The sequence below is a fragment of the Heliangelus exortis genome, chromosome 8 (assembly GCF_036169615.1).
Source record: "Heliangelus exortis chromosome 8, bHelExo1.hap1, whole genome shotgun sequence".
In the NCBI taxonomy this organism is placed as follows: domain Eukaryota; kingdom Metazoa; phylum Chordata; class Aves; order Apodiformes; family Trochilidae; genus Heliangelus; species Heliangelus exortis.
In genome coordinates this window covers 18,653,392-18,669,296 of record NC_092429.1, presented here as the reverse complement: position 1 = coordinate 18,669,296, position 15,905 = coordinate 18,653,392, and the positions used below count along the sequence as shown (strand labels likewise).

The window sequence follows — 15,905 nt, the reverse complement described above, 5'->3', positions numbered from 1 at the left end:
TGAGGATCATGAAGTAACTTGAAAATATTAAGGAATCAGCCTCACAGATAGCTAGATGATAATGATAATAATTACCATAAACAAATATTGTAACCATTCTTGCTTCAAAGAAATGGAAAGTGAGGCATAGTGAATGTATGTATTTGCCCAAGCTAATTTTATTACTGTAACCATCCTTCTCTAAAACTATTCTATATCAAGTTTATAGTTTTCCAAATACTGTATGAGATACTATTCAGTTCATGATCTCCAAAACCCAGCTTGCTGTGTTTCCTTGTGAAACAGTGCCTGTGAACATCTCCATTTGCATTTGAATTTTAGGCAGTGACAATCCTGCTTAAAAAAAATATAACAAGAAAAAAGGAATCATGAAAATCAGTACAAAATCTGTCAAGGCCCCATCTGTGACAGGGTATCAGAATATCACTAAGGAGCTCTGAGGTACAAAGTTCATTCCAAGTCTAACACATAGTGCCTTTTGGTCGATTAAATTAATTCAAACAAAGTGAAATGAGGGCACATACCATGAAAAACTCTGTTCCTTCACTGAGCAGTGAAGGAAAGCAGAATCTCTATGGTGTGTCTACAATCCTGGGTTTTATACATGTAGCCACGATAAAGTACCAAAAATTTTGCATGCCAAAATACTCAGTGTGCTCACATCTCTTTGAGAGCCATTTTTACCTGCTGCTTCTCTGAGGAGTGTCAGGGAGTGAGTGATCTCTGATCCTGACAAGATGAGGACCATTATGTGTGCCTGCTGGAAAAAGTCAGCTTTTATAACCAGATACCTGGTGCAGAATGATAGAAACAAAATTATAGACTCCACCTTGGCCTTGAAAATATCCCTACAAACATGTTTACTTCCTTTTGAATGTGAATATATGAAGGTTAGGGACACTTATTTGTAGGATATTTATGCATGCCCTCTTCAGAATCTGAATTCCTTGACCTTAGATTTTTGCTCTCACACATGCAGTATTTGAAATTAACAACAGGAAATAGGAGAACCACAGCATAACCACCATTCTAATGCACCATATTATTTTTCTTTCCCTTTTTATAACCATTAGAGTATGCAAATGTTCAGTTAACTGCTCCTCATGCTTTCTCATTATTGAATTGCTTTCACTATGGCAAATAAATATTCATAAAGAAATGTGGACAATAAATAATTTCAAATAGTTCAAAGCCATTTTCCTTCTAGACTGCACATATATTCAGCTGTTACTCGCCTTTAATATTTCATTCAAAAGACAGACTTGTAGAAGGACAATAGAGAGAATGTGTCAAGTAGTAATTAAAACAGTGGGTAATGATTAAAAGCATTTTGATCTACACTGTGCTCTGTCAAATCCATGATTTCCTGTGTTTGTTAAGATGACTTTCTACTTGCTTTATACAGAAATTAAAAACAAACTTCTGTTTGAAAATACTGCATAGGACAAAAGATTTCAACCCTGAGCTTATGGGGTGCAGTGCCCTTCCCTGTTCTGGAGTTCAGGTATATCTTCTGTACCATTCTAGCAAGATAAAACTCAGGCAGGCACATTAGCAGTCCCTCCTGCTAATCCTGTGACTTCTCTCTGAGGCAGATCCAAATGCAGTGCAGAAGACAGCTAAGGGCAACTACAATGTGTGCAGGCACATGCAATTAAATGTTTTTATGTTTAAATGTCCCAAACTTATTATTGTTTCAGATTTGTTGCTGACTTTAGGCCCTGATTCAACAGAGCACTTACATACAGACTTTCAGAAACTGATTTAGGAAAGCATTCCTCTTTGTGTTTAATCTTGGGCAGAAATTCAACTCTGAAATCAATGGGACTTATGAACACCCTTGACCTTCAGGTCTAGATGGTTGCTGAATCAGTGCATTGGCAGAAACATACTGGAAAAGATAATATTCATGTCTAATCAGAATTACAGTCTCTACTTTCATGGGAAATTACCCATAGATAACACATTATTCTGACCAAGAAATCAATTTTATAGCATTTATTAGAAAGCCTTAATTCACATTGTCTGCTTATACCAAGAATACCAGATGAACAGTGTCATTCCTTGATAGTGTATCTGTAATATTCTTCAACTGAAAAAATAAAATACGGGAAAAATGCTGGCACAGGGGACCTTTCCTAATAATTTACCAAGACTTTCTCAATTGCCTGCCACATGGCAATCCTTTGGAGGACAGATGGGCAGAAAGTGAGGCAAGGCACAAATGAGGCAAATCCTATGAACTTGAAGACAACTCCATTTAAAATTCCATGTTCTGCAGCACCTCAAACTGGAACTCCCCCCTAAAATTAACATCTGTAGGGGCTGTCTGCCCAGTCTACATATGGAATTTTGAGTGATCATACGTTTATGTTACACAATGAGAGCAGCGAGAGTAAAAAAGCTGGATGCTCCCAGCATCATTGTGTGCAGGTTATGCTAGTGCAATTAAGGCCAAATCTATGACATTACAAGAAACAGTTGGAAAAATGATTGATTTTAAGTTGCATTAAATAAAATAATCTTGCCATTCTTAAAAAAATCCCACACTAAAGTTTTATTCATTTTATTAGAAAGATCACAAACAGAGACTCAGATATTGCTTATAGAGTTGAAACACAGACATAAAAGGGGTAGTAAGGAAGTCCCATCATGTCATTTAATTCAATGGAAAACACATCTGAGGACTGGAAGATGTGGAAGTGTCAACATGTGCTACCTCTCTGTACAACCATAGGGAGTTACCATGATCCACACTATTCCACTGGGTTCTGGGGACAGAGTTTGAGAATTATACATAAAGAAAAGCTGTACAGCAGTCACCAGGCTCACAGTGGTGAAAACTCCCACAGTTACCTGGATCTAGCTTCATGCTGCCTACACTTCTTTAAAGGTGATGAGTCAGGAATATGCAGCTGCTGTATCGTGTGCTTGTTGCCCACCAGCTCTGCCTACTCTTTGAGCTAAGGTTCCTTAGATCAAAGGGCAGACTGTAAGGGGAAAGCATGGAGGGCCAGGACCTATCTTATTCTCCTGTGTAATTCTCAGATTACCAAAACAATGAATGCTAAAGTTCCCCTTTCTGTCATATCTACTCTAACCCATGAGAACAAATCTGTCTTCTGAAGCAGTTGTTGCTCCTGATGGGCATTTCCACATATGGTCATTACCAGGAGCTAAATTTGCTTAATTTTACCACTTGCTCTCAATTAAATCAATTAATGCCAAGCAGGAGCAAAAAGCTTATAGAACTCAAGGTGAGTAGGAAGAGATTTTGCTGGATCAAAGTCTTTTTCCTGTGTGAAGAGTCACTAGAAGGAATATTGGAATCTCCTTAATTAATTCTTTCATTTCTGCTGAAATCTTACTGATTTATGGAACTTAGTTACAGAGGTGAGTTTCACAACTGATTTAAATAATCCTTTTCAACTTTCCTGATACTGTTTAAGATAAGAGTGTAATAACATGATATGTAGCACAATGGTGGTGGTAGAAAAAAAAGTTTCCTCCCTCACTTCACTATTTTTTTGCAATGTTTTTTTGGTTTTTTTTTTTTTTTTTGAGGAACAAGAAAGAAATCATCTGCTCTGTTCTGTAACTGTTCATCACAATTATTCTCCTTTCCAGCTAACGAAGATTAGTATTTGTATATGTGTATTTTTTGTATGTGAAAGTTCTCTGATGAGTCTGCCTTTTGGCTTTATTTTCTAGTTCTGCCAATATTGGGCCAAATTCTTAATAGGTATTGACTTGCCCTGATACTGTCAGAGACAGGCTGACTTTCAACTGTTGAACTGCTGGCTGTTTAACTGTACATCCTAATCACTTTAGCTCTCTTTATTATTCTCCTTTTACTAAAGAAAGGAGACTCACTCTTTTCTGAATGTGTTATAATAAGAAACATGCTAAGCCATCTTGACCACAAGGAGGGAGGGCCTGCAGATGCTCAGAATTTGTATGTTTTAACAAAAATTTAGCATGTGGTGTTGTAGCAGCAAACAGTAGGGGAACAAAATTCCTGAAGTTTAGGTATGATGAACTTCAGATATATATTTGTTTAGAAGAAATTATACGTGTTGTTCTATATAATCTAAACAAAGAAACAAGTATATTTTATTTTGTCTTCAGTGAAGTAATCAGTAACTTGAATGGGGCCAGAGTCTGTTTATGACTTTGTCTGCAGAAAGTTTAAAGGTCTCTTGTAATTTGCTCTGGACAATCCTGCATCAGCAGGGGGGTTGGGCTAGATGATTTCTAGATGTTCCTTCCAACTCAATGATTCTGTGATTCTTTTCAGAGACCATGTGACAACATGGGTTTAGATTCTGATGTGTGCTACTTCCTCTGTCCCATGAATAGACTTCTACCAGCACCTTGGGTTTGCAGGTCACAGCCCTGGGTGAGCAGTTGTTCTGAGAATGTGTTGTTGAATGTGTTGGTATTGTATGTATTGAAGTTCTTGGCTAAAATGGTAGTTTGCACCTAAAACCTGCATTTACTCTGGTTGCTCCTGAGGTTAAAGGTGTATCCTGTCTTCTGACTTTTGCAGTGGTTACTTAACAGCAACCATTTCTGATACAGCTCTTGATTATGTTCTGAACTCCTTTCATGTAACACATCCTTCTAAGCACTCCTTCAGGTTTGTGGGGCCAGACTGTTTGTGTTGTCACAGACTATCTAAAGTTATCCAGAAAGATGGCTCCAGTTGTCTTGGTGGACTCATGTCATATGCAGGAGCTTTCTCATCTGAGATGAGAAACTGTTTCCTCCCTTGTTTGGTATATCTAAAGGTTTCTGAATTGGAAGATACAGAGGTTTACTGTAGATGATTTTAGATGACTGGGCAAAATTAACCCCTCAGAGTTCCATCAATTAATGTCTTCATTTAGGTACTGTGTTTTGTAAATGGTAGGTATCACAGATAATGACCTTTAGTAAACAGAACAATTATGTTAGCAGACTTGTAAATTTCTTGTATAAACAGAAATCAAATACATTCTAAACAAAGTGTGTTTTAATGGAGAGAACAAAGCACAAACCATACTACTGAAAGAAGAAGCTGCAGAAGTAGCTTTAACATTTGTTTCCCTGATGCTAAGGTTGCTTGTAAATGCTAAGCTTTGCTTCCTTTTCTGCAGCTACAAATGAGACAAGGTTCACCTGATGGACACTGTGGCAGTAGAACATCTGAGCCACAGGGAAATGCCACCCATATTTTGGGGCTTGCAGGGTCAGGATACAACAACACCCAGTACTTCAGCAGCCTCTATGGGATGCTGTGAAGGAGTAAGAATGAGTCCTAACATAGTCAGGAATCCATCCCTAAATGTTCTTTTAAAAGAATTGGCTCATGAATGGTCTGGTTTACCTTTTAAGTTGGTAATAGTTAACAGACTTTAATCAGTACTTTAAATGTAATTTAATCTGATGCAGCCAAGTTGCCTGTCTCTGAGAAAATTTCCAGTAGAAATTTGCAGTGTTTCCACTCAATGGAAAGTGCTCAATGGTATTTTGGTGAATGACATCTCTTGCAGATTAATTTTCTAGCTAATTGTCATCAAACTCTTTGGTGCATTTTCTGCAAGACATGATATGGTTAAAAAAAAAAAAAAAAAAAAAAAATCATGGGCAGAAGGGAACTAAAAATTGACAGCTATATACAGATTTTCAAATCTTGAACTACTGGTTTATTACAGGATCTTGTTAGTAAAATGTAGCATCTGTGGTAACTACTGAACTACTAGATTTTGAAACTAAAAATCACAATCCAGAGATAGAGACTTAAATTGCATATTAAAAAAATACATTAATTATAGATATTTTAAATGGCAAACCATGTTTTCTGTCAACCAAATAAGTTTTGGTCAAAGGGATTAATTTTTCATTTTGTTGAGGAGTGCTTTATTTCAGCCTTCAAGGAAAGAAAAGAAACAGCACAACGCAGCACACCAAAATGCACAGATCTGTATAGTACTTACAGCAGTTGCTGTCCCAAGCGTATTATTCCTATACTAAAAGACTTTGAGGTCAAATTTAGTCACAAATCTTTCTAGTCTACTAGTCCCCTCTTCATTTTGTTCTGTGGAAGTAGTGTGAGATAGAGGTACAGGCTTAAAAGAAAAAAAAAAATATTACTGGAAGAAGCAAAGCCAGCTATGCACTTCTCTGCCATACTCTGCATCCTTTCAGATTCATCCTGCTGGTGCTAAAGCTTTTCCCTCAGGAGATCACAACCTATCACTGTAGTGAGTAGTACTTGCTCAGTGTCACATTATTCAAGCAGTGCAAAATCAGATCCAAAGCAAATTGTGTTACTGTGGCTTTAATGGGGGTGGGAGGGAGCTCATCATCTTTAAATGGCTGGTCTGTACTTGCAAAGCATATAACCCAAAACCAGAGCTGACAGTTTAAGTATATGATGGGAGAATAACAAACAAGCATAACAAACAGATGGGCCAGCCAGCCTGGTACAACGTGGTTCAACTGCAGGTCTGGCTGCTTGTGCGTGGGAGCTCCTTAGTCAATCTTAATTGTCATAGCTCCATTGACTTCGGTATCTACAATAGCTTTATTTATATAATTATGATTAATTTCTTCTGTGATTGAGAGAATAATTTGAAAAAAAGGGTCTTTTAAATCCTATGATATTCTGTTCCTTCCAGGCTTATAGCTGATATAGCCAGTGACTGTGGTATAGGTTATCTCTGCAAAAAGTGTGAAATGACAAATATGCATATATATATATATATGATCTCATTGTCAGTATTTGACAAGTTTTAAAAAAATGTTTTGGCTATAGAAGTTATTGATGTAGGTGTTAGGAGGCACGTGGGAGGGATCCTTCAACTTTTTGGAATGTTTGAAGCAAAAATTTGCTGTGTGGGCTAAAAGGATTATATTTGCACCCCTCTCTACCTCCATGAGTCCCAGCCAGGTGGAGTTCACACTTTCCCAGCCAGCTGTTGTGGCTGTAGTCCACCTAACTGCATCCGTTCTGCAGGAAGGTGGAATGTAGCTTTGCCAGAAGTTGCCATAGCAATAGATGATCCCACAATTAGAGTAAAATCTTGGACTGTAGGTGCTGCAATAAACAAAGTGATAATTTGTACAAATTTGGGGAGGGAGCTCTACTGGACACAGTCTTAAAATCAAAACCTCAAATTAATCATTAAAAAAACCAAAAAAAAAAAAAACCCCAAAACAAAAAAACCCCACAACAACAACAAAAACTTAGCAAGGAAATACAATACAAATCTTATTACTTTACTACTTTTTACTACTTTGTACTAAGAAGTGGACAGGTCCACAAACACCATAATATGCTGGTTTTGGTTTTTTTTTAAGATCCAAGCCTGCATGAGGTAAATAGCACTCAGCATAATACTGTGTGGTTTTGTTAGGCATACATTTCAGTATTCTATAAAAGTTGTTGATTTCCTCCGCAGGATTTAAAATTGATGTATTGAAATTGAAAATTGATGTAGGCAAATCACCTACAAACATGTGAAACAGTAGATGACCAAGGAGGTGATGACATTGTATATGCAAGACAGCTGTGGATAAAATTTGTCATAAGGTCGGCTTGTATTATAGAGCTAATGACAGGTAAAGAGGAAGAGAAAGGTGAAGAAAATAGTTTTGGAAGAAATAAAAATAAAAGCAAAAATTAATTTTTTTATCTGACCAAAATCTACAAATTTAGTGATGAGATTAAACAATGTAATCTTGTATTTGGTGGGAGGGGACTTATCTTTTAAAGCACGGTGCGTGTTCTATGGCAGTAGTTATTTTCAGTGGAAACAAGATGTTTAGTATTGATGGATAATGTTTGTTATAAAGGGTTAATTTCCAGAAAGAAACTGGTTTAGATATTTTTTAATCAAATTGATTCTGCTTGATTTGATGTAGTGATCTACTATGACCTTCATTAAAGTAGAGAGAAAATGATGATGCAGACTGTCTTATTGACAATTGTTATCCTAGGCCAGGGTGGCAGTGAATTAATGTCTTGCCCATATTTTGCCAGGGACCTTGGGTAGGAATTAACTTCTATTTGTTTCAACCTTGCCAAGAAGGCAATAACTGCTGCTGATAGTAAGGATTAATGTTTCTGAAGTGGTGAAATAAACTTTAGAAATGTGCTCAGAACAGTCCAAGGCAGATGACTAACTTGCCATTAGCCTACTAGCAAGCATATAGGGATGTATTGTAAGTTGTTTATATTATTTGAGTATCAGTTCTCCTGTCAACAATCAAGGCTGTGGATAGTGTTTATCCATCATCTTATACCAACATTTGGGGACAAGAGCCACTTCTGAAACTTATGAGTGAAAATGGGCTTTCTTCCATGCAGTATAAAGGTCCTGGGTAAAAGTCAGTGCTATAGCAAGGTAGGTAAGAGAAAATTTCTTGAGTTGTCACATAGAAAACTTAGATTTTTTTTTTTCTTTTTTTTTTTTTCTCTGTAGCTTTGAGGAAATAGGGTTAGTGCTTTGGGGGCTTCCACTTCATCTTTCCAGCCCAAGTGCTATGTTACCTTGCAGCAATTACTTAATTACTTAGGCAGTTTAAAACACCATAAAGCAGCTTTTCTCCAGCAGTATTTCATTGCTTGGTTTAAACAAAATATTCAAGCTAATCATCTGTGTCTGTTAAGCACTGATAGATGCTGCTGAATACTGTTATAAAATCCAAGTTTTATTTGGGATCTGTTGCACTGAGTACTAAAAGACAGTAGCCTGTTTTAGAAAAAGATTTTAAACAGACAGCCATTTAACTCTGTGTTTAAAAGTTGCAATAGAATCTCAACCTCAGCTTTGTTCTGGTTGGAAAAGACCTTTGGGGCCATAACATCACTCTACCAAGGCCAGTGCTTAAACCATGTTCCCAAGCACCACATCTCTACATCTTTTAAACACCTCCAGGGATAGTGATTCAACCATCTCCCTGGGCAGCCTATTCCTAAAACTAACGTGCTCTTATACAGCTGTACAACTAATGTCACGAAAATTGTCATCTCTAAGTAAGCAAGTAGACAGTCCTCTGGGAATGTCATGCATCAGACATTTGCTAGGAAGAAGGGAAGGGTTCACATCACAAAATAAGACATGATAACGATTCTTATTTAGTCTTTACTGTTAAAACTAAGGCTTCTCAACCAAGTTTACTTATGATGAGGCAAGCACATAGTTCTTATCTGTTGCTCTAGTTTTTCTTTTGTAGTGCTCTCCTTGGTATACTATAGATTATACAGAATATATAGACTATATATATAATAATAATAGATTCTGCAATTACTGTCAGATTTTTTTTGTTTGGTCACAAGGCATAGCTGAAGGTATTAAAAACAAAGTAGCCTGAAACCGCTGTTGGCGATCACTTGGCATTATGAAATATGGCTGCTATGTATTGCAGAGACACAGGACTAATTGCAAGGAACACTGAGTTACAATCAGTTATTGTATTTCTTTTAGGGAAACATAAACATGCTCTTTCTTTTTTAACTCGCAAGTAAGAACAATCCAAATACACCACAACTTTGTTTCAGTGATGTTAATTTAGTGGCAGCTGCTCTCCACAAAATATCCATTAAAAAACAAAAACAAAACCAAGCAGCAGACATTTTGTTTGTTAGGTGTTTGTTCTTTGAGGCATTTTTTAACTTCAGAAATCAATGGCGAATAGTAGAATATTTTGTAAATAATTCAACAGGCCAGTTTGTACCTTGTACCTGGACAGTAACTCTGGAAAGTAACACAACTTCAGAATTCCTATTAAAAAAAAAAAAAAAAAAATCTGATGATGTTCCTGCTACTGTTGGAAGGGGTGATCTCATACTAATAGTTCAGTGAATATGTTTGTGCTGTCTGTGTATTTTAGAGACTGATCTTCCTCTGATGTCACTGCATGATTCCCTTTGAAACTACAAACACATAAGAAGTTAACTGTGTATCATCATGAGCTAGGCAGTGAGCCACCATCTCCAATATTTACCTGAATGGAGAAATATTCTTCTTTTAGAAGACGCTAGGAACATAGTAAACTTGTTCTCTAATAGCTTGGCAGTCTGCTTCTTGGAAACTTGGAAACTTTCATTGCAGAGGAGAGAGAGGGCCAGAAGGTCAGTTTGCACAGACATCAGCCAGTTGGCATCTACAAGAATCTTGAGTGAACTGAGTTTTATTTTGTCCTGCTTCATTCCTGCATGTTGAAATGTCTTAAAACCAGGTCTCATTCAAAAGGCAGACTTCACCCTTGTCAGAAGCTTGCTGCCACAGGGAATGTAGAAGATGCAAATAATAGAGTGTACTGAGCCTCAGAATAAATGGTTTCATCCTTCAAAACAAAACTTACTTTTCACTCATCTCAGAGATGCATATGTCTGGAAAGGAGCATTTGCTTTCAACACCCAGAGCAGAAAGAGATGGATATGACACCCCTTCCACTACTACAGCCATGAGATGTCTCATAACCAATTAATGTTTTCAAGTTTTTAAATCCCATCATGGTTTTCCCTCAGTTACTCAGGTAACTGAGTAGCTTCCCAGTGTCTCTAAAGTTAAGTCTAAAATACTTTTCCCATAAAGTACCTTCAGCCTCCTCCTTCCCAGGTTCAGTGCTCCAAAATCCCATCTTAATTAGTGATGTGTAATTGTTTTTATCCAGGGAAGACTGAAGCTAAATGCATATGCATTTTAGCTTACAAACATGAAGATTCCCTGACTATTACATTTAACTAAGGTACAGAAACATAGCAACATTAAAAACATATTCAGAAACAGAAAATATTTTAAAGCACATATAGAGAACAGACTCTTGGACCAGTTCAAACACTGGACATCAATTTAACAATGCTCAAGCTTAGTAATAAAAATAGGATTTGCCTACAGTGGTCACCACTGGAGACTAGAAGAGAGGAAAAAATACCCATATTTTTCTGTTCCCTAAAATATCCTAAAGAAACATTTGGTGGCATTTAAATAGGCAAACATCATGCTATGCCAAAACCAAGTTCTACTTTTTAATATTTCTTTGAATTGCATGATAGTGATTATCAAAAGATGTTTGTGGTGTGAAAATACGTGGGTTCTTTTTGCTTATTTTCTCTCAAGATAATCATGTTGAAACTTGTGGTCCTTCTTAGATCCAAAAAAATTATAAAACGGTTTAGGAGACAAGCTTTTGTTTACACTGCCACAGATGGCTGGAATAAATTAGTGGACTCTTTAAAGAACAGTTCATTTTAGTTTAAAATGCACTTGGACACTTATCAAAGCTCACACGGTGGCCATTTATTGTTATTTATTCATCTATTTGTGCTTCACAATTCCATGCCTAAAGGCTATGTCTGAGTAATGGTCAGAGTTTCCTCCTAACAGAATTTGTAGTTATGTATATCTCACTTCCAGTGCATTTGTACTCCTGTACTGTGGCATATTCTGGGTGATCCTGCCTAGCTACTTTTTTGAAGGGCACAGCAAATCTGTTTTCTGCAATCTGAAAGGCAAGGTAAACTTCTTCAGTAATGCAAATGTTGAGCAGTTTCCCTAAACTGTTGAAGGAATGCATAATGTTGTAACTCTATACTTCCTTCAACATCAACACTGCTATTTGAGAGAGGCAGTGAGCACAAAACTTCCCAAATTAATTTTTTAATTCCAATCCCCATGGGCTGGATTAGGGTGAGGGAGGACAAAGGACGGTACAGCTAATCTATGGGTCTTCACTTATGGAAGTTTTAGAACAGTACAGTGAAACCTTTCCTTCTCACACTTCAGTTTTGTCACACATATACATTTGTTTCCTCCTTGACACCGGTACAGTGAAGATATGCAACACAGATATCTTCAGAGTTGATGGACCTGGCACTGGAATCCTTTTAGCTACCCCCTAGCTGTGACTTGCCTTGCTGACTTGTGGAGTCAGCACCACTCCTGCCATGACTGTGTTCCTAGAACCATTTGAATTTGAAGGACATGGTGTTTCTTGCTGCCTGCCTTCCTCTGTCCTTCCAGCCAGGCAGCCATTCCCAGCACAAGAAAGTTGCTGCTGTAGTAGCAGTGAGTGCCTGGAGGTTTTCTGTGAAAGTTCAGATCCAGTTGTTTCTTTGGCATGTGAGCAAATTTTACCTGAAGAGTAAAAGGAACAAAAGGTTAATGGCGATTTTCAAAAGCCTATAACTCAACAAAGCCTCAACAGCATTTCATTCCAGAAGAAAAAGTTAGGTCTTCAGCACCACTGCCTTGTTTCTGATGCTTTCAAAGCACTGCTAGGGCATAGAAGAAAAAAACTTTAAAAAATCAGAGGCTTAGCACTTTTGCAGGAAAAAAACCCAAACTGTATTTACACTACATAAAACTCCTCATTAAAATTTCTTACAACTTCTATAGAAAACTGCTAATACTTGTGTTCTGATTGTTGTGCATGGCCCCCTGCTTCTGCTTATTTCTTTCCTTAAACAAAGTTCAGCTGTGCAGATGTTCAGTGTTGATAAGAACACTCTTTGCCACAGCTGAGAATCCAGAGATCAGAAGGGGTGATCCATGGCCAGCCCTCCCAAACTGCTGGGTGAAGCTGGCAACTGCAGCAGGCTGAGACAGACTGGCTGACTGCCATGGTTTTCAGACAGCAAGTTGATCCCCATAAGAAATGAGTGAGAGGGGAAATAGGAGGAGCCCCTTCTACCAAGAAATACAAATTAAGTTAAGGCAGGGGTATGGTCAGATCTCTGAATCCCTTTCTCTGACCTGTACTTATTGGCAGAATGAGTTTTTGGAAGGGAAAACCCCACTTGTATGAAATTTAGGTGGAATGACTATTTATGGGTTTCACAGGGCAAAAATCCTAAAGGTGACAGGTTCACTTGCTTTGGTATGTAACATAGGAGTGAACAAGGATTTATAACCTGCAGAGCAAAAAAGAAAATGTGTGTGATGACACTTTCCAAAAAGAAGTGGAAATTCCTTCAAATGGTGTTATCCACAACAGCTGGAACCTGGCAGGACAGAATGAAATTGGAGACTCCAATGGCTGTTGCTAGTCTGTTCTAATGCCTTTTAAGAGCAAAAGGATGCAAACTGTAGATCATTAACCACAAAGCACTTTATTATTTAATATACATGGGACTATTCCTTGTGAAAATGATTTATGGGCCTGAATTTCTTGTGAAATGATGAGAAAAGTTCTCCCTTTTTGGGGAATCTTAGGTGTGACTGCTTGAAAGGGCTGTCTGCAAACTGATGCTGTGGTGTTTAGGTTTTTTCCAAATGAAGAATACTTTCTTTTGCTATTTTTAAGGCATTGGGGAAGACAGTACTTCTTTGAAGGCATTTTGGAGTGATAATGTCTATTTCAATGGTACTACAAATACTGTGTTTGCAATATTAAACAATCACAATATTTGGAACGAAATAAACTTGGTAGAACAGAAGCTGGGTGATACTTGGGAAGACTCTTTGCAGCAGGATGGCTTCTGTGGAGCGGATGCAGGGGGAGGGGAGCCTGGCTGTCCCTGTGACGAGAAGGGCGAAGGTTCCGGGACAGCCCGGGGCAGTAATGCCGGGAGGGTGTGTGCGGGGTGCCGGGAAGGGCGCTCCCTCTTTGCCTCTGGGCAGGAGGCGGGCTCTGTCACCGCCGTGCAGGCTCTTTTCTCTTTACGAAGTGAAAAAAACCAGGGTGAGGTCTAGCCCTGTCCCCACTTCCCCTTCTACGAACGGGTAGGACGACGGCGAAGGAGGCTGCGGTGTGCTTGTGGACCGAGAAGAGGCCGGAGTGCCCGTGGGCTCTGGGGAGGGCTGCGTGGCACTTCCCGGAGGCGAGGTTGGGCGCCACGGCACCTGCCCGCGGTGGGGCTGTGTTGGGTGGCTACCCGTGGCTGTGCCGGGTGAGGCCTGCGGCGGAGGGGCCGGTTCCCCTGGGAGCGGTGTGACATGGAGCCCCTGACGAGTTTCTGCCGAGCCGCCTCCTCGCCCTTCCGTGACCTCTGAAGCCCCCGCGGGACTGAGATAAAGCGGCGCGGGCCCCCACAGCACTTCGTCCCCGAGCCGGGAGCGCTCCAGCCCCGGGCTTACGCAGCACCCCCTAACCCGGCCCGCCTGCTCTGCCTGGCGGGATGGCTCTGGCCCCGGCCCGGCGCCGAGGGCTCCCGCCCACTTGGGCGTTGCTGCCCGGGCCGGCGGCTCCGCCTCCTCCCGCGCTGCGCTCCGCTCCACTCTGGGACTGCGGGGACTCGGGGGAAGGCGGTGGCGGTGCGGATACGATGGCTTGTGTTCTGAGCCGGGACCCGGTGGACATTGAGGTACCCACTTGCCCTGCCGGGACGTGCGGCTGTCTCTAGCGGGGTGGGGGCTCTGCCCGGAGGCGGTGCCCGAGCCGGGAGCGCCCAGCAAAGTTTGGAAGTGCCTCCCCGCTGTTGCGGCGTCCGGGGTCCCGTTCCGCCGTGCCGGGCAGTCCTTGTCGGGGGTGGCTGCCGGCCGACGACGTCGGCTTGAGGCACAGCTCTGGGGCACGCGTTCCCACTCCGTCACCCGGTGAGCGGGGCCGCCGAGCGGTCGAGTGTGTGAGGGTGGTGCCCGGCACCTCCCCTTCCCCTCACCGGCCCGTCAATCCCCGCCGACGAAGTCGAAGGCTGGGTGTGGGCGAGCCCCATCGCCCGGCCGGCTCTGCAGCGCTCGGGCAGGGCAGGGCTGCCTTGGGACGGTGACTTGAGGAAGCCCTGGGCGACCTCACGGGTATGAAGCTGCCGGGCCGGCCCGGCTCGGCTCGGTCCGCTCAGAACGGCGTGGCCGCAGTGTCAGAGCTGAGCTCTTCGCCTCTGAGCCTCGGCTTTTCGCTATCCCGCTGTGGGACAAGCTGAGCACCGTGTCTCGAGGGAGTAAAATTAGTTGCATGGAATGCTGAGCAGGATGTCAGGAGTAGCAGTCTTGCTGCAAGTGGTTTCCGGCACCTGTGGCACTTCACATTTTTGTGTGACATTTCTTACCGAAGCTGGACTGGGAGCTGGCTCTGGACACAGCCTGGTGCAAGGCAGAGGTCAGACAGGGCGAGGTAATGTGTGAGCTCCTGCTGATGTAGCCAGGGGGTGTGGTTGGAACTCAAGGCACCTTTCCCCCACCCCTCTCAGGACCCTGCATGTGGCTGTAAGCTTTAGCTCATTCGGAGTCTGGTAAAAAGAAAGTTACAATCAACCTTTTTTTAGTTTAGCAGTCTTGTTCCAGCCTGACGTAACTTTTTGCTGTGGTATGCCTTGAAACTTAAATATTAGGTGTAGTGTGTGGTATTGCAGCTCTTTGAAGGCCCAATGATAATACATCAGCATTCATGGTGGCAGCTTGAATACACGTCTGGGTCAGCTGTGACTGAATTTTATCATCAGTTCTTAGAGTTTTTGTGTATAGTCCATTTCCTAACTGAACTGCTGCTCAAACCCTGACTAAAGTCCAGAAATGCACTTACAGATACTCTGTTAAAACAAACACAGAATGGATAGGAAAACTAAACTATCGGAGAAGTCTTCCTGGCAGTTAGGGAGGTACTGTGGTATGAAATCAATACTGTGTATCTTTTACCATCGCTGTGTTTGCAGAGCAGACAATCTGGGGTCTTTCATCAAGTGTTGAAGTTAATTTTTCTATTACAAAAGTTTAATTTTAGCAATACAGGTTTTTGAGTACTCTCCTCAAATTTTAGATATAAAATCTGTCTGGGATTACATCGTTTTGCATTTCTAGATATGTATAACTCAGATTCAAAGAACAAGATATTATTTTAGGATCATGTGTTGCTAACAGTATACAGCACTACATGATTTAGAAGTGTGAATGATGCATTTTGAAAGAGACTAATGTTTGATTTATTCTCAGGTTGAAAATAGAAACTGGTCAGTTTCTTTCTGTGTTTTTGTTTTC

At 40.6% G+C, this 15,905-nt stretch overlaps 1 protein-coding gene across 19 annotated transcripts in view; it reads left to right on the top strand.

The window, feature by feature from the left end:
• The first annotated feature begins 3,162 nt into the window (after positions 1 to 3,162).
• Positions 3,163 to 15,905, top strand: part of DPYD (dihydropyrimidine dehydrogenase) — a 344,906-nt gene continuing 332,163 nt past the window's right edge. For 17 of the 19 annotated variants that reach the window (XM_071750816.1, XM_071750812.1, XM_071750824.1 and 14 more), the window contains exon 1: positions 14,096 to 14,296. In XM_071750816.1, the coding sequence (XP_071606917.1) occupies positions 14,111 to 14,296 (186 nt within the window). In that variant the 5' untranslated portion in view covers positions 14,096 to 14,110. Of the gene's footprint in view, positions 3,258 to 4,297; positions 4,400 to 14,095; positions 14,297 to 15,905 lie in introns of those variants that run through there. The other 2 variants (XM_071750810.1, XM_071750811.1) reach the window with 2 other exon arrangements.